Raw genomic sequence first — 25,369 nt, forward strand, 5'->3', positions numbered from 1 at the left:
GCGAACGGTTAGTTCCACCGTCTGTAAGTAGTGTTTCGATGACCTGAAAAAACGTTGAAAAAAATTGTATAGACTTCTCTGGGGATTATTTTGAAATATAAAGATTTATTTGAATGATAGTAATTTTTTATTTTATATATAAGAAACTGTCCGTTTACTTTATGGGCGTACCTTTTAGTACAGGAAATGACGATAATACAGAATAAATCAAAAAGTATCATCGTGTTTACAAATTATTATCGCAAACATAATTGACATACGATTACCTAATTTTCACCTGACACACTTTCATTTCTGATCACATACGCTGAGGCATATTCGATATCATCAACGCAATGGTATGTGCAATGCGAATCTTCATTCTACAAAGTTGGTTGATAATAGCAGCGCAAAACCAGTATATTTAACATACCCTCCGCTAAAGGAAATGATAGGGAGTGAGATCTAGCAAATTTGTGGTCTATTGAATAAGTCATTGTCATTTACTTATTTGCTGCCTTTTATATGGATATTCATTTCTTTTAAGCTGTCGATGTAATCATTTAATGCTGTGTTTTGTTGACGTACCAAGGCCATATCTTCAGCAATAATTTCAGCCGAACGCAATGAAGTCTCAGCTTACTGGAAAACACAAAACGCATTTTACTTTCATCATTTTGAAACCCAAGTGCTTTGTATGGTCAAGTTCCTTAAAATATTCCAAAGTTCGGGAAATTTGGATAGTTAAATTTAATTGGATGTAACACACGTAAACATGAACTGATTATATTTTTCTCTGATACCATTTATAACAGAATGATTCTTTTTTATTCTGTATATTAATGTGATCCGTGTGTAAAACTTATGGTCAATGCACAATTAGATAAGTCTTGTTTTCTTTCTAGATGTTCAGTGTCCTGCTATAGATTCTTTAGATCGCAATCGGGTGATGGCTGTGGAAGGCAACAAAATGCATAGCCAAGCTAGGTTTGCTTGCATGGAAGGCTTCAACCTCATTGGACCCGAGGAGATCACATGCACTGCCTCCGGTTCGTGGTCTGAAGCTCCACCTCATTGTGAAGGTTTGCTTTCTTTAGCACTTAGTATAGATTAAAATAAAATTCGTTTTAAAGCATTACACTTTTTAAACGCCCGTTTGCATGTTTAATGCTTCGCTGTAAAAATTATTCCATTAATTGTTCCTTTTGAGTATTTATTTTACAAGTTTTTGCATGACAGAAAGGAGCCAGAGTGTAACGCAAAAAAAAACTAATTTTATACTTTTCTTTCCCTCGTTTCTATTACATCCGTTCCTCTTCTATTAATGTTTGGTCATATTTAGAGGGTTGAAATGAAAAAAAAAAATGATGGAACAAAATAAATATGCACTGTTTCATATCAACTAGGCAGCATAAATTGGAAAGAAATAACTCCGTCACAGGAGTAATACAAATTATCGTTTTTTTAATTTTTACAGTATGAGAATACACTAAAAATGAGTTTAATAAAGAATTTTCCTGTAGGATATTCAGAAATATGTAAACGGCTTTATTTGCAAAATAAGGTTATAATGTTATGTATTTTCTCGCTCCTTTCCGCCTGCCTTCATTTTGTAGCTGGAAGCACGCTCGAAGGATATTCGTGAGGTCCGGAGTTCTAATTACGACAAGGGTATTGTGGATTTTTTCAGCTTCCTGACAAGGTCTTTAAGACCAATATTATTAATTACCCAACTATTTTAAAATTTCCTGAAGACTAGAAAAATTACTCAGATATAGAGTTTATTAAGATTTCATTTTGAAATTTTCGTCATTATTCATATTATTATCTGTATTTATAGACACGAAAACTTGAAAATTATGCGTCCTTTTTTTAAAGAAAAGTTCTTCGCTTACAATCTGTATTGTAACGGCAAGTGCATAGCGAAACTTCGAAGTTTCTTTTCTAGTATATTACGATTGATCCTCCCTATATTTTAATTTAAACTCGCTACATATAAACACTGATATTTCGATTAATATTTATTTCGATGTGGGAATCATTTATCCGTAACCCTAGAATAATCTAATATCCATGCATGTAAGGACTTCGACTATTTAAAGCTTTTACCTAAGTGGGAACAGATTAGAGATATTTCTATGAAGAGCAGATATGAAAAGCATAGATAGATGGGGATTAATATCTCATGATTGCTTTCTTATGTTTCCCAGTATTGAGTATTAAGAGTTTAAGAAATCTTTTCTAAGTCACAGTGATTTAAAAATGAATAAATGTTTAGCTGAATGGGGGACTCTTTTGTGTGGACCATGGAACAATATATATTATTTCGAATCTAAAAATCTAAAATTACATAAATCACTACAGCATTTCTTGCTCTCCATAGTGGTCATACGAAAAGGACTTCCAGAGAGAGAACATCTCTATACAGAGAGAGAGAATATCTCTCTCTAGAAGGTGGTAAATAAATCTTACGGTTCTTCCAACATTTATGTATACACTGACTACCAATAAGTATTTGGACACATGTTATAGAAAATAAAAACTAACTTTATTCAAAATCAATAGTTGCTAGAGCCTCCACGAGAGGAAATTACAGCGTGGACCCTCCGGGGCATACTTTCCACAAGTCTTTGTATGACAGCTAGTGGTATTTTCTTCCACTCGGCTTGGAGAAGACATAGAAGTTCCTTCACCGATTTTGAACGGGTAGTGCACCCCTGAATTCGGCGATGCAACTCGTCCCAGAGGTTCTCGATAGGGTTCAAGTCTGGACTCTGGGCAGGCTAGTCCATTCAATGAACTCCATTGGCACTATACCAAGCCTTGGTTAACGTCGAAACATGACAACTGGCATTGCATAATGCATTCTGGCAGGAGACGTTCTCCAGGTAGACGCCAGACCCAGACCCTGCCACCTGAACGGTAAAGGGTGAACCTTGATTCGTTACTCCAAAGAACCCGTTTCCACTGATCTACGGTCCAATTTCGATGTGCTTTGCACTACATTAACCGAGCAGCGCGGTTGGACTTTGTGATCAAAGGCTTATGGGCAGCAGCACGACCATGAAAACCAAGCAGATGTGCTTCCTTACGGATGGTATTCATTGAAACAATACTCCCGGACGCCAGTTGAAACTCCTCGCGGATGAGTGCCATCGGTTGGGTGCGGTTCTTCCGAATTTTTCTGGACAGCACTCGTCGGTCTCTATCTCCCAGTTTCGCTGGTCTGCCGACTCGGGGCACATTCCAACAATCACCGCTCACCTTCCACTTCTTAATCACATAGGCCACTGTCGATTTTGGGTACTTCAGATCGCTAGATATGTCCCTTAAGGATCGGCCACATTTGTGATACTCGATAATTATACCTTTCTCGAAATCAGAGAGCTCCGAACTGCGAGGCATCTTGCATGCGACTAAAGCCGATGCTGTTTAATACGCGATATATACCGGCGGAGTCCGTGACGTACCTTAGGAACGCAGATATCATCACTTGCATAGGTGTCCAAATACTTATTGGTAGTCAGTGTACTATCTGGGGGGCTTAGTGAAGATATTCTGGGAATGTAAAACTGAGTTGTGACTTGACTCGGATGGATGGGCAGAAGAAACAATAGGGATATTCTGTGATAGCCTGAATATGAGTATAGTCAGTTAGTGAGGAACAACTTCAGGATACCTCGAAAAGGATTTCGTACAAGGAAGGATCAAGTAACTTATCACATTAATTAACCCTGCCAGATCATACAAAACAACATATAAAGAGTAACATGCAATAGCAGCAGAAATTTATGATAAATAGATAACTTCAGTAAAATATAAATAATATATGTGTGTAAGCATCAAAGAACTCTTCATCATAACAGAGATGTCGAATTCTAACAAATCTGATAATGATAAAAGTTCAAACTGACTGTCCTCAGAGGTTGTCGTAGTGAGCAGTAGGGAAGTTAGTTTTAATTAAATGGAGACGAGCAAGAGGCTCATCTATTTATATATCATTTGAACTTATGAGAAGAGTTCACTAATTTCGATATTTTCTTCAATGTCTACTTCTCTTAAAGTTAAAAGTCGAGATTCCGTTATTGTTGTGATTAATATGCAAGACTTGAAAGACGGAAGTATGCAGATTATTTACTTTCATCGTGTTTCACCTAAGTAGTCCTTCTAAAACATTCGAACCATCCTGCATACTTCCCTTGTCTAATTTTCAAGCTTATTCTTATTTTCTTGCAGTCACTACATAAAATAAACCCTAAAATGTTTTACTTTTTGCCTTTTTTAATATAAGCGAATGTTATCTTTTGCATTTCTTTTGATTTAGGAAAAAACGGTATTAGCGTGAGTTTGTTATATTGCTTGTTTGTAGCAACTAAAAGGGAAATCTGGGATGAGAAGTTTCCAGCAGACATCTTCAGAGGATAAACCTAAGTTAAAATATGTATTCAAATCTGCGGAGAGGTGGATAAGTATGGGTTTATTTTGTTTTTAAGAATAATTTATGTTAATATCAAATGTCTCTTCAAAACAGCTTGCTCTGAGAATGGATGTGGTTCGTGCACATCTATAATTCATCCCTTTTTTCCTTAACTGCAATAGCAGCAGTGTTCTTCATTATGTTGCGTGGATTATACTATTTAGCACATGAATGTACTACTACGCCGCTAATTCAACTTTTACATAATATTCTTGCTGATCAAATGGGATATATTTGAAGTTGGGCGACAAGTCTTGACATTTACAGTACTATATTAAACATTATTTCAGTTTCATTCTCAATACCTCATTAATTCTTAAAAAAAGAAAAAAGAAAAACTAACAAGAATTTATAACATAGTGAGCGTAGTTACTAGTGGGATATGTTTAAAATGAATTTGATGTTTGAAACAGTTTGATATGTTTTATACCGGAAAAACTGAAAAATGGCTTAAACGTTGACACTAGTGATAACATTTTAGCATATGATTATAAAAGGCATGGCTGGCGTTTTTATTTCAATTTCAAGTGAAATTATTTAGAATGCAAAAATTGTAAATTACATTTGGTAGTAAACGAAATATGCAAATAGTTCGAGGTGGTATCAAAAAGTAACGATATTAGATCTGTTTACCCGTCGTACCAGTACACCTAAATTTCGTAACCGTTAATGATCCTCGACATGAAAGACGGGTTATTCACAGCACACTGACGGAGTTCTTGGCAGATTTCGACACGGTGTTCCTTTTACTCCTGAGTCAGCAACCTGAGAACTAACTTAACACAGCATGTTTGAATCACTCATTGTGGCTGCACAATGATATATCGACAATGGCAGCAATATTGTAGATTGTTCTCGACGATTCTCATGCACGAGTTGCCGAATGGTTTCGATATTTTCGGGTTTTGTGCTCATTGAAGATCGTCCCAATCTCTCGTCGTCTTCCAGTGATGTTCTTCCGATCTTGAAGCTCGCGTGCCATTCAAAACACCTCGAATGACTCATTACAGTATCGCCGTACACTTGCTGAATCATGTAAAGTGTCTCAGTGGTATATTTACCCAGTTTTACACAGAATTTCACGTTCGCTGGCTGTTCTGACTTACTGTTCATGACGTAATCGCAGACGTAGGAACGCACGTAATTAGAATAGCACCAGCTGCACAACTCCCGATGTACTTATGACAATGTCTCTTGGCACATTGACTTATGAAGGTCGGTGCTATCTGTGCCTGCGCGTGTAGCCTTACGCTACTATCATCTGACGTGTTACAGAAGTAGTCTCGAAACTTTTCGATACACCTCCTGCAATCATTAATTCAATTCTAAAGGTATGTCATCGTTGGAATTTGCATAGAAAAAGTTTGCTGTCCTTTCATTTCTGTTTGTGTTCTTATGTACAGCTTTTAAAAACTGAATGAGTTTGGTATAACGCCTGAATAACTTGGTATTACAGCTAATATTATATCATTAGCAATACCATGTATCATTAATGTGAAAGGGTTACATAAATAATGCTGGAAATTAATAGACAACTCTCATAATACTGCATGGTTTGAAAACATGAAAGCCTTATTTCTTTTTCCAGTGATCCAGTGTCCTCCTTTAAGCTTCGAAGATAGCCACCTTAAAATAGAAGCGCACAACAGAACGTACGGATCGAGAGTCACGTTCTCTTGTCCAACGGGATACCGACTTGTTGGACAGCCCGTAATCATCTGCCTGAAGAACCAAACGTGGTCAGATTCTCCACCATACTGCGAAGGTAAGTTCATCTTTTGTCCTAAGCTAATCTCGTTGATGATTATTTCGCGCATTTAGAAATCAACTTTAGTTCTTTAATCAGTTTCTTTTAACAGAAATGTTATAGTTTCTTAATCTTTTTTCGCTCAACGCCTCCTTTCCCAATTTTATGTTTTCTGAACACACTGCCTTTGCAATAATGGCATATTGTCCTTTGAATGTGATTTGTAGAATTTTTTATTTTTTAATTGTTTGCATTTACACTGCATTGAACTATTAATTAAAGTTCGTCACAAAATACGGTAATAAAACTAAAACTATTGAAAGTCTTCTCAAAGTATACATAGAAATGTTCCTGACAAAACACGTGCAGATTTTTTCCATAGAATGCGTGCACAATGGTATATTTTGCGCAATGGTGTATATTGAAAGAATATTCTGCTTGTATGTTGAAGATATTGCTGAAAATATAGGTTCGGGTCACGAATTTATAATTTTATACTAATAATTTTAGTTTTTTTATAATTTTAGATTGATAGTTGGAAATTTGTGTCCATTTAGTATAAGGAAACGAATATACGTGTTACATTAAGCAATATGTGGAAACATCCGAATATCATGATTTGGTTTGACTCTTTGAAAGATGCGCAACTATAACATTTATGCAATCAGAGAAATGTTTAAAAGATTGTTTCGAAAAGATTGGGCAACCTAATTATCTGACAGTATTCTTTTTGCACCTTGGCTTCTCAACGTCCCTTACCCTGAAGCCTTTCCTTCCTCGTTAGATCTTCTCCTACTAGTGGCTGGAATAGTCCAGATTGCGGAACTATGTTTAAGCAAATGAGAAAGAACTAGGTTTTTCTTTTTCCTGTATCTATTAGAATACATATAATACTAAAATACGCATTTGCCACTAATCTTATAAACATAGTTTGTATAGCTGTATAGCTCTTTACAAAAATCATTTCTTTGAAAAGCACTCCGCTTAAAAATTTCCCAGAAATAGGCCATCTATGTAAAAGCTAATTTTCTTTGACATTTTTTCTTTTTAAATTTTTGCTCTTTAGACAGCAATAATAAATATTTCTTGGAGGAAAATTTATTTCTTTTTAAAAGTATGTAATCAGGTTTAAATTAAAATAATACTCATTGATAACTATTTGATATCTGCTAACATAATATTAATAATTGAGTTTATGCTATTAGCAGTTGTTGAATTAATTCAATGATATTATAGTCAAAACTTTTAAAGTTTTATACAACCAAACGTATACAATTAGAAAATTGAGAAAACTGTAGTACGGGTATACTGTAGTACGAGTACGTATAATAGTCAGAGATTGGCTATTTAAATAAGTTGCAAAATTATGCGCATAACTTTCTTTAACATTCCACACTATTGAGCTTGTTTAATACAATTTTACAATTTTTTATGAGGTACGAAGAAACAAAAACTTTTATAGCACTATTTTGTGATTTTTAATCATGGCTGAAGGAGGATATGTAACCTGTAGAGTTATTTTATATTAATTAAGCAGTTATTTTATCATTTAGAGCTTTACTGTCACTTCTTCTTTCCGTTTCTACGTCACAATGTATGCTAGCTCGCTTATATTTAAGATGAGATTTTTAGATTGTAAGACAGAGTGATCGTGACACAGTGAACCCAGTTTATCACATATTTGTTGATTTGAGAAACAGATTTGTTGACTTACCGAAGAGAACTTGTTGACTCTTGGATCTGAGATCCTAAGCAAGCCCTATACCTGACCTCAGTACTCCTGGTGAAATTCAAGATATAATACATAAGTTGGATATTAAAATGGCCCAGGGCCTTGACGGAACTACCAAACACGTGTTATGAAATTTACCTTCAAACACTATCGCCAAATTAATTGGAATTATCAATGTCTGTTGACTCTAAATTATTTCACAAATCTTTGGAAAAGTGCAAAAGTCTTGTTTCGTTAAACCTAGAAAAGATAGAACCAAAATGAAGAATTCTTGCCCTAAACGTTTGTTTTCTAATCTCAGCAAAACTGACGAACGCATTACCTTCAAACGGATGAATCCATATCTTCAGATACTTTTCTCCGTTTAGTACGGATTCAAGAAGTAACTGTCTGCTTCAAAGCAACTAGTCAGGCTAATTGAATTTACGCCGACAGTTTTGGACCATAAGAAATGCAGGGCATTCCTTATGCTAGACGTGGCGAGAGCATTCAGCCGCGTCTGACTAAAGGGTTTGATCTTTAAACTCCTTAAGATGAACTTTAGTCGGGAATTATTCTTCTCAATTCCTTCCTTCGAACTTTTAAGTATCAATCAAGGAAATGTCTATTCAATCTTCAAAATCATCACTGCAGAAGTGCTCCTTTTTTGCTCCCATTCTCTACCTGTTTTATGTAATCGATTTTCTCAGAGATAAAAGCGCAGGAAATGGAGAGACAGTATAAATGGCTCATATTGGTAAGGAGGAGCCAGATTCGGGAAGTTTCATTAAGATAATTACGCACAAAAATTGCAAAATGGGGAGATGCCTCATCCTGTTGGTAGACAACAGTGTCAATAATGCCATCTGATAATAACTGTGGCTCAAGATATTGTTGCAACATATCGAGATAAATTTTTCCAGTGATGGTTCTTTCTGTGAACTTGAAAGGTCCACAGAGCTTAATTATTCCAATCCATACATTAATTTTACATTTGTCTTCCTGAGATTCGTATAACACATTTGGTTGTTCATCAGCCCTCATTCTGCAATTATGCCTACTAACATGGCCGTTGAGTTGGAACGTGGCTTCCTTTCTAAAGAGAACATTCTCCAATCAGTTCTTATTATCCACAGCTTCTAACAAATCATAAGACACGACTTGCCGAGCTGCATAGTCCTCGACTTCAAGCTTATGCACAGTTTGAATGTGGTAGTTATATAACAGCGCAGAGTTTTTTAAAAAGTAGTAGGCGAAATACTGAGTTCTCGGCTGAGTCTTCGTGTAAATGTCTGTGGGCTACGCGTAATCGCTTCTTGTACGCTTTGCTCAACTTGTGGCGTTATCGAAAATCTCCCAGAATGGTCTTCATCTTTAACACTACCAGTTCTCTTTAATTTGTTTACCAAGGTTTTAATAGCTGCTCTGGTAGTGGTTTGTTTTCTGAATTTGCGGGCAAAGTCCTCCTGCACCTGTTGATACGTTAATCTACGTGTACGGGCACAAACAATGGCTACTCTTTCCTATGTTGACGGAATTCTTTCAAATAGCCTCCAAAGAACTTGGAATTAGAACGTATTTCTCAAACGTGTATAGAGACTTTATAAACACCCTGTTTAATAAATAAAAAGAAAATTGCAATCTGAAACTTTATATTACAATCGAACACTTTAAAAACGAATTTGCTATTAAAAATTTCAGAAGTTATGAAAATATTTTAAAAGAAGTACTTTAATCCAAAAATATATTTTAAAAATATTTTTAATCCAAAAAGAAATTACGAAAACGTAAAATAAAACTATTTTGTATCATTTGCGTAATACATACATTTAGCAGCAGGGAAACTGCAAATGTTATCTATAAAAACTGTCAGTCAGGTATATTAAAAATAAATACCTTTTAATTGATATCAATAGAATGCATTATTTTAAAAAGTGAAATAAAAATTTAAACTACAAGGAAATGTGTTTACGATTTGTCACAAACTGGATGCCAGGTTTGCTAACAAATAATAGAATGATTCAATTTGAAAGATCAGTTAGAGATCTTATGATTTTCCCAATGGTAATAAATGAAGAAAATTATGTGAGGGAGTATAAAAGAAGTATAGAAATATATTTTTTCTCGCATTAACAGCTCATAGTTTTTAAATCTTTCTGTTTGTTAAATGCAACAGATTGATTAACTCTGAAAGATAAATTAAAGAGTTTATGCTTTGTTTTTGGTCATTACTATGAAAATCGGCTATGCACGATGGAGTTGAAAGGTATATTAAATGTTTTCGAGTAATGACACTTACCAAGAACTGGTTCTGGATTCTTTCCTTCTTTCTCGTCGACGTTTCCATCGACACATGATTGTGACACATTCCACGTCGACATGATTATGTCTTCGTATTTTATTTTGCTAAGACGTGGTTTTACATTACAACCATAAGCAATACACTTCTTTCAAAGGGTAATAAATACAGAAGAAGTCAAAACGAATTAGTTTATTACAGATGGTAATAATTAAGAATGATTTCTTGTCACACATTGCAGAGGCATATGTCAGAGACTTTTTGCCAAGCAACACACATCAGGTTAGTAATCCAACGAAAAACGACAATGTGTTTTTCGCCTGGCCTCTGTATTTGCCAAACTTCATCCTTTGTGAATTTCTCTTTTTTGTAAGGTTATGTTAAAAATTACATTTTCGGGCCGCTATTGCCATCTGAAATTGATGAAGTCAAAATTCGCCTTATATACAATTTTGCATCTATCACATCGAACACATTTCAACATATGTGGACTGAAGGGAACTATCGACTGGATCGACGTGACGAAAGAATCTCCCATATAGCTTCTGTAATTACGATCAGATAGCTAAAGTTTAATTTGATGGAACTCGTGCACATGGTTACCATTTAAATTGTTTGCTTCAACCATTTGTAACAAGATGATTCTTTTCGGCTGTTTTTATATTGATTTCAAGAATAAGTACTACACTTCTGAGCACTCACTTAAATTATAAAAATGCTGTAACTCAGTTTACATAGCACAATTCTGAAAGTGAACCAGTTTCCAATTGGTTAAGTGTTCGATTATTTTTCTGCTTGTAATTATTGCTGTGTTCCTTATACACTATTATTTCTCTTCTAGCTATCGAATGTGAGCCTCCTTTAGCACCCAACAATGGACGGGTGTTGGACACGGGTCGATACTTGACAGGAGATTTCCTGCAATTCACGTGCAACGCCGGATTTGTCATCGTAGGCGAATCAATAACTGTCTGCAACGATCAAGGGGAATGGACATTCCCACCGCCTACATGTGAGTCCTTAAATTGCAATAACTCTTAACTGCAATTATCTGTAAATCTATAGTTAAATCACTAGTCTCTAAAATTCTTAGGGAGGGGTCAAACTATGGGGGTAGAGAAGATTTCGATTGAATGAAGACATATTACAGATTGCTACATCATCTCTGTCTCCCTCCAACGAGAGATCGGGTTATTATAAAGAAAATGCTAAATCTACGCAAAGAAATAATTATATTAAAACAAATTTATTCATTTGCTTTATAATTTTTTTCGAATCCCTCGAACGGGCTTTCTTACTGCATGGGCGTTTTCGTGGCTTTACCCATGTGTAACGTCTATACGAGCTAGGTCCTCTAGAAAGTTCTCAATAAAGACATCCTCTCCTTAAGCAGATAGTCCTCTGTGCTTTGCCGTAATCGCATAAACAACAACAAAAAAAAAGTTATAAATCATCAGGTATTGTTTCCTTTTACTAACCTTCTATAAGAGCTTCTAATGAGAGTTAAGAGTAACCACATTAGAATACTTCCGATTTAAAAGCTGTGTTTGATCCACACCACAGAACGAGCACAGCAATCTTCATTAGCCCATCATGCGCATCTCAGGTACTGAAATCTCGGTATTTTGAACAACTGGATTATATTTCATTATAAACCGTTAACGTACCAGATTAAACTAATTGGGTTTATACAGGGCTGTTAGATTGTCATTAGATATCAAGATCAATTAACCAGTGCTACTTACATTTAGGTAATTATTCATACATATTCTATACAGAGTATTCATTTTCCTAATGCAATTATGTAATTTGTCAATCTCAGTCACATAGTTTTGTTAATAGTAGGGTTAAAAATTTAGATTAATATAAACGGGAGAACGTATTTCTATTGTTAGTGATTCGGAATATATTATTTTCTCGAATTATTAATCTGATACTTGTAGTTATGTAGCCCTTCCCCACATGTAGCTAATTTTGTAATGATACTAATTATTTTTGCTATCAAGTGTCGAGCCTTAATTAGGCATCTTTTGAAAGACAGCTCACAGTTAGCTAAGCTCTTTATATGAAATTCAGATGTTGAAGAATGTTTAAAGCTGCAGTTTCTAACGAGTTAAGATAGAAATTCCTGATATACTCCACTCATTGCTGTGACTTACTGACTAGTAGAGCGGCAAAAACTTTTTATAGTTCAAAGCAGGGTGAGTGCTACTTTCCCAGAATTATCTCTTACTATCTCTTTGATGTTTAAGACCTTTTTAGTTATCTACAATTCTACACAGTTTTAATCGCAGCCAAATTTAAGAGCATTTCTCCAATTTGTCGCCAAGTTTAATAAATTTTCACAGGTGACATTTTCTACTTATTGACGATGTTTATAAAGTATAAACATAATGTAAACAAAAAATTTTGCATTTATATCACACAGTTTTATACAAGCATAAAATTGAGCAAATTAAAACAATTATATACGTAACAATGCAACAACACAAATTTAATGCACAATGCAAAATAAATGTAAAAATGTATTCAGTCTAATTTACAAAAATATAATAATAATAAATCACCTATTAGCAACAGTATAAAAAAATAAAACAGTAGTAAACAAATGGTAAATATTTACTTAATGCTAATAATTATAGCAATGCTGTTTTATCCTAATAAAATATGTGTTAAGTTCTATGGCAGTCCATAAATTAAAAAACTGTGGAACAATTTAGTTTGCATTAGCCCCCCCCCCTTTAAGAAAAGCTCAATTAACTATTTGAATGAACTTCCTTTGCCATCGCCATCCACTCAAATTCATCTTCGTTAAAGGAATTCTCTACTTATGAAGTTGTAAGGATTATGTTAATTTTATTAACAGTTAAATTTTAAGTTCCCTTCCTGTCAAATTTTTTACTTCAACTTACTACTTCCGGCCAGAACGTAGTTTTGGAATCATTCTGAATACTTAATGAGGAGGAGCGATATTTAAACCGCGAAGTTTACTTACAGAGTGAGAGAAAATCAGAGTTTCTGATTTGAGCGCGTCTTCCTTTTGGCTACTCTCTCTCTCTCTCTCAAGCTGTTATTACGCTCGGCCGTACTCAGGCCCTTGATAAGCTTCGTATTCAAATAGAGTTAAGGGGCCAACTCGATTAGAATCTTGATAGCTTCGGCTATATTTCTTTAGTTAATCTTAGATTTAGTTTATTTCTTAGTCTCTTAAGTTCAAGCCCAAGTGTCGGCTTTGATTGTATACCACAAGACGGAGTTTAGTTAAATCTTATTGGAATAATAAAGGGTTAGTTACCCTTCCATCTTGTTGTTTCTTGTTACACGAACTTCAGCGATTATTCGCTACTAGTTCTTAAGATTCGTCACTTTCTACAGTAACTGAGAAATACACTAGTGAGAATCTTACAAAGTGAATGAAATAAAAGTCTTCAAACATTTCTGTCCTAGTTTAGTTTAAAAAATTCAATCTTCCTCAAAAAATAAATTTTATTCTATTTCTAGCGAAAGAATTTTGTATAAGATGTGTATAAGATGAATTATTTCTTAAAATATCTCATACCGGTTTTTCTTTCCGACTTCTTCAGCAATATTTCATTTCTAGCACATGAATAAGAAAACCTGCGCGCAAGCTATTGGTTTTTTTGTTCTCTTTTGTTGAAATAAACGAATGTTGCCAGCAAAACAGAGATTTATCTACAATAATGTTGAAAACAATAATTCAAGTTTTAAACTCCTGCAGAACAAAGATTCTATATTCTAAAGAAACGCGTAGAAAGAAGTATAGTTGAGGGTCTTAGCACTTGAAAAAATTCATTGGCAGAATAGCAATAAACAGATAAATAAATTTCCAGTGGGCTTTTAATCAGATTCAGATAGGAGAGCTGATATAAATTTGTACCTCTCCAGTGTAAAAATATGAATAGGTCAAAAATTATTTTTAATAAACGTTTAATTGTATATGCGCAGAATAGGTGAATTAAAGCTGACTTTTTACTTTCTTGTACGAAGTAAATGAAGTATAGCAATCACAAAAAATTGCGGGTATCATATTTCAACGAAAATATCCATTTTGACTGATATTAAATGCAATTTAACGATGTTTTTGCGTGACGTCTGTACGTAAGGACACCTTTTCCTCAAACTAATTATAAAACTTATTTAAAACGGATTCCGAAGAGATGTTTTTCATGGCGTCTGTACGTACGTACGCATGTATGTATGTATCTCGCATAACTCAAAAACGAGTAATCTCCGAACATTGAAATTTTGTATATATGACTGCTATAATATGCAGATGTGCACCTCTCGTTTTGGTTGCAATCGACTGCACCCAAAAATATATAAATACCACTCTGTTACTCAACTATGTTTTTTTTTTTTTTTTTTTTTTTTTTTTTTTTTTTTTTAAGTCTTGCCTTGCATATGGGTAAATTGTGCATTTTTAGCTTTAAAAATGATTGAATTGCTTTGTTCTTATCTTCCGGTTAAAGTTTTTATGCCTTTAGTTAATCTGCATGCAATAGTTATAGAATTACCAATAATTTAAAATTTGTTTAAGTGCTGCTAGACCTACTTCTTTTTAACCATAGCAGCCGTATTTGTTTACATTTGAAACTTAGCATAATAGTGAATTAAGTCTTTCTGCACCTTCAATGTCTTTTTACCGGTTACAGCCGAAAACATCGCGGCAAAAACATGGCGGACGAAAACGTCGCAGAGAAAACAACGCAAGGCGAAAACGTCGTGCTACAAAACATCGTGATACAAAACCTCGTCGTCGAAAATAAAGCTGTTCAAAAACTTCGCAATTTAAAAACATCGTCGTCGAAAATATCGTGGTAAAAAATAAAGTATCTACAAATCATCGTATGACGATAACATCGCAGACATGCTTTTTTCATACATGCTTTTCTCAAACATGCTTTAATAACTGTAAATGGATATTCCCATAATGATTTGTGAGCGCAAGATGGAAAGAAGGATAATTTTTACTGTCACATTTTTTTATTAACTAATAATTTTTTTCTGAAAAAGTAAGAAGGAAACTTAAGCATAGCAAATTAATGCAACTTATAGCAATTAATAGAATTTTAAACCGACATAGTTAACTAACAAAGGCCATTAATAAATCATTTTTTATTAAAGTTTTTACTGGTAATTTTTCATGAAAAGTATAAGCTATAAGATGCATTTAATTTTCTATGCTTAAGTTTCCTTCTTACTTTTTCAGCAAAAATTTATTAGTTAACAAAAAATGTGAAAGTAAAAATTATCCTTCTTTACATCTTGCGCTCACAAATCATTATGGGAATATCCATTTACAATTATTAAAGCATGTATAAAAAAAAAAGCATGTCTGCGATGTTATCGTCATGCGATGATTTGTAGATACTTTATTTTTTACCACGATATTTTCGACGACGATGTTTTTAAACTGCGAAGTTTTTGAGCCGCTTTATTTTCGACGACGATGTTTTAGGATTGCGATGTTTTCTCCCACGATCTTTTGTAGCACGACGTTTTCGCCTTGCGTTGTTTTCTCCCTGACGTTTTCGTCCGCGAGTTTTTGTCGCGATGTTATCGACGGACACCCTTTTTACCGTGTGGGACCAAACGGAATCTTTCAGTTTTTTGCACCGAAAAATCTGCCTTCTGGCCCGTTAATCGAATTCCTTGATTTTGCGTAGAAAGTCTTAAGTAAAAATTGTTTTTTTAACTGTTTTAATTGTATTTGGTGTTTTATATTTTTCTATATGTTTCAATTTTTAATAAAGGTATTTTGAGATTTTATGAATTTTTGCCTTGTTGGGAAGTAAGAACTGAATTAATTGAATGAGAAATATACCTCTAACGAAATTCGAAGAAATAAGTTTAAATGAAATGCAGGCAAAAATGCATATAATTTAATATTCCGTTGCAAGGAAGGTCTTGCGGTGTACACATTAAATTTTTTTTTTTTTTTCTTTTAAACGGTGAGAAATATTTATTCGTGAATTTAATCTGTTATTGTTTCTGTTCCTAATTCTTCTGACATGAACATAACCTAGATCAGCTCCACTAATTCATAGTGACCAAAAGGAGAGTATAGTACCTTGGGTTCCTAAGAAAGCGTTGAAACGGTGGCATATCTATCAGAGCTGTCATAGTCATAAGGCATAGAAGCTATTAACTTCATTCACACTTATGGAACAGTCTTTAAGACGTAGCCAAAGAAAGTCAAGCTGCTCATACGTGAATTTGAAGCTGACTCAGTGAAATCGTACCCGGATATCAGCTCATGTTTTTTCGCTCTCATTTCTCGGTTCTTTTATTAGATGGCATAAAATTTAATACTTGAAATGTTTAATCAAAACCCTTATACCAGTTCTCTTGATGCAGCAACAGTTGATGACTCAATAGAAGTTCGGTCTATACTATTTGTAACTATAAAATCATCGTCTGAAAGCTACAGTGCAGGTAGTAGATTGGATCTATTAGAACAAATCTGGTGATTCAGTTCTAGCTTTGTTCTAATAAATCCAAGTGTCTCCTATCTCTCTTCTCTTACAAGCAACTTCTTGAAGGAACTCTCGATTCGAAGTAAGTGTCTCTTGATGCCTTGATGCTTGCAGATGCTTAGCCCCATTTGTGACCATTATATGCTTGTAATAGAGGACCTTCTTAGATAAATATGACTTTGAAAGCTGTTTTTTAAATTCTTTCTAAGGAAGAGTAACGGAGAAACAGGAGAAGGGAGACAATTTTTTCGTATGGACATACGTGGCTTATGGAGATGGAAATGCAATCCCAGGGTAGGAAAAGAACAAAACTGGGTATAAAAATACGGATATCCAGCCTATCACTGACAGAACAGCATAAATATATTTCGCTTCGCTACTTAAATAATCACAATAGTATTAAACGTAACTATTGCTGTTATTGGATAAAATTAAATATTTATTACCCCCCATAGCACAAAACATCCTCAGGATCTCCTATTTAAGTCGCAATATCCCGGGACATACTTAGGATGTCCTAAGGATGTTGATTCTCAGATGTCCTGAGGAGATCGTAATTTAACATTCTGAGGATGTCTTATTTAAGTCGCTATGTCCCGAGATATGACAGGATGTCCTGAAGATGTTGATTCTCAGATGTCCTGAGGAGTTCACCAATTTCACATCCTGAGGACATTCATTCTGCATTGTCCGGAGGACTTTCGTTGTCAAATATTTTGAGGATATTTGTTCTCAAATTTACCAGTTTTAATTTTTTGACATTGCACATCTGAAATTTGCACATTATTTTATTTTTCATATGTATTTTACTAAGTTGTTTCTAAATGCTGTACATTAAAAATATTGATATGATTGATGATTTATTCTTGTTATTTTGTTATTAATTTTAACTGCTATTTTTTCTGACGTTTTAAAAAATTTATTTAGTCATGGAAAAGATTTTTTTCAATGGATTAGCATTTTCTAGAATATTTGCAAAATTCTAAATAACATATTTTTTTTATAAAAAATTAATAAATTACATGTATAATTACTTACAGATTACAAACCCTACTACAAATATAGGTAAAATTAGATATATATATATTTAATTACGGAAACGAATTTTTTTTTTAAATTTGGGTATAGAGACATTAGGTATTTTTTTGGAAGCAGGAAACATGAAAAATTAGCAACTGCCTTCGTCGGGAATCGAAGGACGGACCTCTGGAATATCGGCCCAGTGTGCAGAACCACTACACCACGAAGACACGCTAGGTGTGGTAGTGGTGTATTTAATTATGGCAAAGCACACTAGGGCTATCTGCCTAAGGGGAGGGATGTCTTCGTGGAGGACTTTCTAAGGGAAACTGGCTCGTATACACGGTACACATGGGGAAAACCACGAAAACACCCATGCAGCCAGCCCGTTCGCGGGATTCGAACCTCGGATCGCACTACCAGGGTTCAGCGACTTTACCGCTCGGCCGCTGGTGGGCCGAAGACACGCTAGGAAAGCGGAAGAAATACCTTATATTACTTCTCTTTTTAAAGGCCGACTTTTTTTTAAGGGGATCCAATCACTAAATCCTGGGTGTGGATATACCTCATCCAACACCTTTTTAGTTCGGGCGCCACTGTAGAGACATTAGGATTTTTTGGGGAAGCCGTAGAGATGAAAAATTAGCAACCGCCTTCGCCGTGAATCGAACCACGGACCTCTGAAATACCGGCCCAGCGTGCAGAACTATTACACCACGAAGGCACGCTAGGAAAGCGGGAGAAATACCTCATAAGGAAATTTTTTTTCCTCTAATTACAGGACAGAAAATGTTTTTCAATCGCGCGATCTGTTATTGATATTGAATTACAGTCGTGCGATAATTTCGCAGTAAAGATACATCTCTGATGACTATCCAAGATTCTAGAAACTTTGGTCTTATATAGAGATGGTCGCCTTATAGAAATAATGCTTAATATCAATAATTATTTATAATCTCAGAACTATTGGTCACTTTCAGAAGTGGTCGTTTGAGAGGCGATATTCTATATATTTATTTACTGATACTCTCAGATTCCAAAATTTGTTTATATTCTCAGAAATATTGGATGGAAGGTGGTCGTCCCATACATGCAAAATTTTACATTTCATTAAAAATGAATTCGGCATTATTTAACTATTTCCCTATTAATTAATTAATTAGATAAAGAAAAAATTAGGAAATAGTTCTGTTTATTACGGAATAATGTAGAAAGTTCTACAGAACTATATTCTTTCGCGTCATTGCACATTGTATCCGGCAAACTATTAGTTCCTCGTATTCTTCCGCAAATCCGTAAACATCTGTCTGATTTGAAACGAAATCCAAAATGGCTGCGCCATGAGGTTAACTTGTATGGATATTTTTTGTTGCATGAAAGGTAAGTTCAGTTGCAATACTTGTATGTTTACTTTTTTTGCTTTTCGAATTTATGTTATTTATGTCATTTTGACAGTTAAATGTTTCACAGCTTTTTGAATTGTTACCATTCTGTCGTGAATTACGTGTATCTCAATGGCTGGCTGTCTTTTCAAATATCTAATTTGCCCTGCTATCCAAATGTTTATGACTGAATTTTTTTTAGTCTAGTTTATGCATTCAGTTTCAAAATAATATGTGTGATCAGATTGCTTATTATTTTATTGCAGCAATAAATTTATGTTAAATAGTTTGAACAATTGTATAAAAATAAGAGTTTGCATTGTTTTGTCCAAAATATGTATGGTTGAAACATTATCTTAATCTAGTTTGTAATTCAAGTTTTTTTGGGGGTACTGTTCTGTTATTGGGACCAGAATCGGAAATGTATGAACCTGTGTTCGTAAGTATGTGCATAGATGTTTGAATGTAGACACACACACATACAAATTTACAAGCATACATAAATACATTTCTGAACCCGGTCCTGATAACAGAACAGTACCTTTTTTTAATCTTTTTTGAATATTTTATAAAATGATTAAGCATTTTTCAAACTGCATATCATTTTAAGATTCGACTTGCAGGAAGACAAAATATGGTCATTCAATCAAATGCTTATGATTGCTTTTAACATTTTCTCATAAATATTGTTTGCATTTTTATTGTATTTTAGATACATTAGTTATGTAAAGTGAACATGAGAATATTAGGAAAACTGAAGAATATGAATAGCTACCATAATACATGTATTTTTTCATCGAGCCCATTGTTTTAGAAACCAATGCACCATTATTATATGCTGGCTTATTTTATAGTTATATGCAGTTTAATTTTATGTTCATGTTACTGTAGTATTGTCATTATAATAAAAGTATTGATAATTTTTGTTGAATCTTGCAAGTTGCCTAACATTCAGAATTATTGCTACAGAATTTTACTGATAGGTTTTTTCGAGTTGACATAATCTGTCTGATAAATAAAATAAACTGGTGTTTAAATTATATGCATTTCTCTTAATGTTTCATTGAAAGTGAGATGGAAATACAAATGCTATCCAGAAAAGTGAATTTTTTTTGCCTGAAATAACAAACTGTACTAAATGATTAATGTTTATATCATTTTAGAAATGTCAATATTAAAGTTTCTTCCCCTTCTCTTCTTTGATTTTGAAATAATTTATAATAAAATAATATATGCATAAGTGTAATTAATGTAAAGTGTCATTCAATAATATAATTTATTTTTGCTGATATTTTTATATTTCTTATCTGGGTTTTCTTTTGGTGTTAGAAGGAGGAAAAGACTGTAATGTTTTAATTAAGGAAATAATTAAAACATTACAGTCTTTTAAATAACACAGTTACAGTAATGTTTATTGAAGCAATCAGTACTGTGTGATTGAATAATGTTAAAATGCATTGTTCATAAGGAAATTTGCTTATCTTTGTGTTATAGATTTTATTTTGACACAAGCTGAAATTTGAATTATTGGAAGCACTTTGAAAACCTGAATTATTTCCTGAATCATTAATCAGGCCAATATATAACATACAAATTTTCATACAAAATTATTTCTTTGAGCATATTATAAAGAGCTCATTTAATTTTATTATTTGTATAAATTTTAGACAAAAGTAGCATGTAACAGTTAAAGATTTATTGAAGCCTACTTGTTACTTGTAACAAAGAAGTGTGAAAGATATTGCCACATTAGCGAACATGACGATCATTGATGCTTAGTTTAATAATATATTGAGAAATGCTGGGAACTTTCAGAAGTAGACATTTCGGAAATGATGGGCTTGATAAGAAATTTACATGGTTTTATTATTTATTCTTTAGTTAAGAATGGATTTTAGATGTTCATGTGAAAGAATTCTGTTTAATTAGTGAAAGAATTGTTAAAGTTTGGCATTTAAAAAATGAATTAATAATATGCAATTATCTTTTTATTATACATATATTACCATATATTTCTAATGCGCTATGTAAATGTCAGTGCTAAACAATTGAGATACTATTGTCAGGGCAATCTTTTCTTATACATGAAAAATTCTGATACTTTCTTATCATCTACCCTCACAGCTTCAACTTAAGCTAAAACAGCAAGAGTATGCACAGGATAATAGCAAAATATGAATATGCATACCACACACATGTATTTACATGCTTTATATTTAATCTTTATTTCTGAATAGTATTCCATTTGATGAAAAACATGTGAATATTGACCCAATATATATATTTTTGTGTGTGTGCATCCTAAAATTTCTTGTTTCTTATAAAGTGCTTATTTGAATTACTACTTGTGAACAGAGCAGTAGATATGAACCATAAACTATTTTGCCAATTTTCACAGCTTTGCAGATAGTCAGAAAGCACCAAAATTTGTAATAATGTTAAGTTTAAATGATGTTCTATACTTTTGTGTTAATTTTTCTATTCTATTAATTCTATTACTGTGTTATCAAACTTTCTGCAGGAATTTCAACTGGTTGAGATGTTATTACCATGTGGAGAAGAATTTGGTTTTCAAGCTAGAAAAAATTGCAGCTGAAGGATTTTGTAGAAGGTCAGTCAAACTGGTTTTAGTTAATTATAATTTAATTTTGGGTGAAGAATTTTCAAATTTATTTATCATAAGTGTCTAAAGGTCTTCTAACTTAAATTCTGCTTGTTTTTAAATTTTTCATGACATTCATTCTTTGATTATTATTATTTTTTTTTAATTTACTAATTTATGTCCAGGCATATAATGTTGCATTTAATGCCATACCTTAAATATTGTAAAATGTTAAAATAATACATTTCACTTAAAAATGTGGTTGTGACAGTAAATTTTCTGTTACATTTAATCATATCTATAAACATTGGTATACATCATTTTTCAATAATCTCTATATTATTTTGTGCATTTCTTTTACATCCAAGATCTGGCATATGACTTGCTTTTCAAACTGATAACATGGTGTAATAATATAATCTAATGGTTAAAGTTTACTATGGAATGGGCCAAATTTAATAAATTATTCTTTGATAGAAATTTATTCATGTGTTCAGTGTGTCTCATCTCTTTAAATTGCTAAAGTAAATTTTATGTACTTGCATTTAGGAATTTTGACTGTATCAGAGTAATTTTATTTCAGTTATTATAACATGCAAGGGAAAAAATTCATTCATAGCTCCATATTTAAAATTAGTTAATTAAAGTCCTTAATAAAGAGGGACGTTTTGTTGTTTTTAATGTTGATAGAGTTTAATTCAAAAATATGCCACATTAAGGGTTACTTTTTAACCTAATTTAAAATTTTCATTACTTTAACATGTCCAATAATTGTTATTTTAACTCCAATATTGTAATAATATCAAAATTCCTTACTTTTTGATAGGTAATCCAAATGTAAAACAAGAAAAGAAAAAATTAAAATCTAGAAGTATATTTATTTCATACTTCTAACAAATAAAAACAACACAAGAATTTTTACTATCTATCTGCATAGTGTGGCATGTCCCGTAAGACTGAGATTTGTATGGTCAAATCCATGTTTCAGTTAAAGGAAAATGTATGCACAGTCTTCTGATTTTCCCTTCGATTAAGGATTCTGTATATACTAGCATAAGAAATATGTTAGTTAATGCAGTGTTATACATCAATAGTTATAGACAATTATTGTGGCTATGTTTATTATAATTTTGTTCACTGTAATGGCTGGAGTGCCTAAACCATCATGCTGTGTAAACAAAACTCAAATCTTCATCTCTGCATACTGCTCCACTAGTGTTTAAACCACTGAAATGGTGATTATGGATTATTTTATCTTTGATAAAAATTTACTCTAATGTAACCCTTGGCGAATCGTTTCTTTTTTTTATATCAAGATCGTCACCTGAGAGGATCGGCACCAATTTCAAGGTGGCCGCTACACAAAACCAAAATAAGAAGTCAAAGACATACACAAACTCTGTGTCCATGTACACATCGACCTATTAAAACAGAGAACTGCACAAACTGGGCATTGTGCACTGCCTTAACTTTGTCCATGTACACATTGATCTATTTTCACTTTAAAAAAATCAGAAAGTTAAAAATATCATAGTTACCAGAAAAAATTCGCCACTGCCTAACACACAGACAACCAAAAATACACAAACAGAGAGGAATAAGTTACCAAAAATACATATTTCCTAACATAAAAATATTAAACAACAAATCTAACAAAAATTAACACACAGAGACAAAAAAAAACATTTTTTTAACATACCTTTTTTTTTCACATGCATATGTTTAGGCTTCCCACCACCATCCCTCCAGGTAAGCAATTCAATTAAATTTTTCGTCTCTTAGTCACCTCAGACATACTCAAACAATGGTACCCGCACCAAAATAATAAATAGCATGTTCAAAATACAAGACCATACCACTTCCGTGCAACCAAACACAGCAATTGAAAAGAATGGTAAGAACCAAAAACCTGGGTCCGTACAAAAGGTTTACTGTTAAAAAAAGTAGCCCAAAACTAAATTTATCACAACACATTGGCAATATTTGCAGAAATAACTCCTTTTTATTGACTTTTTTTTTTTTTTTTTTTTTTTTTTTTTTTCCAAAGGCTACTTTTGCCATCATTATCAACATTAGGGTTACCGAAAAACTTATTTGACGCAACGGGCTTCCACATTTCACAAACAACCAATACCACTTTGTGATTTTTTTTTCAGACAGAAACCAAAGTGTACCATACAGTAAAGATTAGCCACATCTTCATTTACTACTGTTACAAGTACTTCTTTGGTAAATTTCTGCGGTTAAATTCAAAAGTTTAAAATTGCATTAACATGATCAGATTTTATTTTCTGCACGTAGCTAACAATTACTTATGAGTTGTCAGATAAATGTTAGTTACCAGATGCAGTTAATTATTTTTTACTTGCCAATCTCATGAAACAAGTTTTTTTTTTTTTTTTTTTTTTGCTCTTGCAAGACTTTACTTTGTGTTGCAAAATAAATTCATTCTCACTCTTTTTGGACTTGCCTACACATTAAATTTAAAATAGTTTTATGAATAGGTAAGATGTGATTATCATAATTTTGTTTCTCTCTTTATCTTGGCAACTTTATATGTTGATTCAGTATCCAGGTTACCTACCAGTGGCTGATTGATAAAATTGCTCATATGTTCAGCTGGTGGTTTGAGTTTATTTTCTGACATAAAAAATCTTAAAAGGCATCCCCCATGTTTATTTTACTATAATCGAAAAATCAAATAATTGCTACTCTGTTTATAGGTGCTAAATGTTAAAATATTTTAAATGCTTCCTTTAATTTGCATTCTAATAGTCATTTGTTTAAATTTAATTATGAATTATATTCACATATAGTAATTGTGAGTGTTTTTTTATTTTAGGTGCTGTGAAAGGCAATGACAGAGATCCAATTTATCAAGAGTTTTTATATACGTAAGAATACATGGATATAAGATTGTTTTTCATGAATTCAAATAAAATGTGATAAATTGGATTAATAAAAACTATTTTGAATTTTGAAAAGTGTTTTTCCTCTGTTAATCATAATATAGTGCCACAAATTTCTGAATGTGTTTATTTTTCATCCAAATAAATAGCTTTACAAAAATTTGTCATATTAATAGATATTGCATAATTTAGCATTATTATACATATTTATTATAGCAGATTTAGCTGAACTACTTTTTTAGTCTCTCTGCAGATGAAGCCACAAAGGTAAGTGGTTAGATATATTTCTGTATTCCCCATTAAGTAATTTTATCTGGTAAATTACCATTACTTATATACTAAAGGTGAAAGAATAAGCTTTCCTTGAAAATACAAAAATTTGCAGATATTTCAAAAAATTGGTATACGTAAAGTTCTTAAATTGCCACATATGCGAAACTGAAAATGTTATATATGAAATAGTTCATAAATATAAATATTTTCACTATTTTTTAACTATAATTCACTGCATTTGTTATATATAATCACAGTTTAAGGTAGCAGTGCTTTTCTCACTGTGATTTCTCATGTATTTTGATTCATAAATACACGTACATAAATCCATGTATTTTGATTTCTCTTTTGAGACCGAATAAAAAATGAACTAAACATTCTCGTTGACATTGATAGTTGAATAAAAGCTCACCTCAAAATAAAATGAATTAATAAATTTATGGAAAATTTTACATAGCATATATTGAGCAGAA

At 32.9% G+C, this 25,369-nt stretch overlaps 1 protein-coding gene and 1 long non-coding RNA gene across 3 annotated transcripts in view; both read left to right on the forward strand.

The window, feature by feature from the left end:
- LOC118200031 (locomotion-related protein Hikaru genki-like) overlaps window positions 1-25,369 on the forward strand; it is a 292,672-nt gene that overhangs the window by 250,378 nt on the left and 16,925 nt on the right. For both annotated transcript variants that reach the window (XM_085806489.1, XM_085806488.1), the window contains 3 exons: window positions 885-1,061; window positions 6,045-6,221; window positions 11,055-11,225. In XM_085806489.1, the coding sequence (XP_085662615.1) occupies window positions 885-1,061; window positions 6,045-6,221; window positions 11,055-11,225 (525 nt within the window). The remainder of the gene's footprint in view (window positions 1-884; window positions 1,062-6,044; window positions 6,222-11,054; window positions 11,226-25,369) is intronic.
- Window positions 19,017-24,712, forward strand: LOC146993679 (uncharacterized). Its single transcript, XR_015038226.1, has 3 exons — window positions 19,017-19,110; window positions 21,634-21,723; window positions 24,557-24,712. It is a non-coding gene; the product is annotated as an uncharacterized LOC146993679 (long non-coding RNA).

This window comes from Stegodyphus dumicola, chromosome 12 (genome assembly GCF_044657685.1).
Source record: "Stegodyphus dumicola isolate Sdum_Otavi_A_Nest chromosome 12, ASM4465768v1".
Lineage (NCBI taxonomy): Eukaryota > Metazoa > Arthropoda > Arachnida > Araneae > Eresidae > Stegodyphus > Stegodyphus dumicola.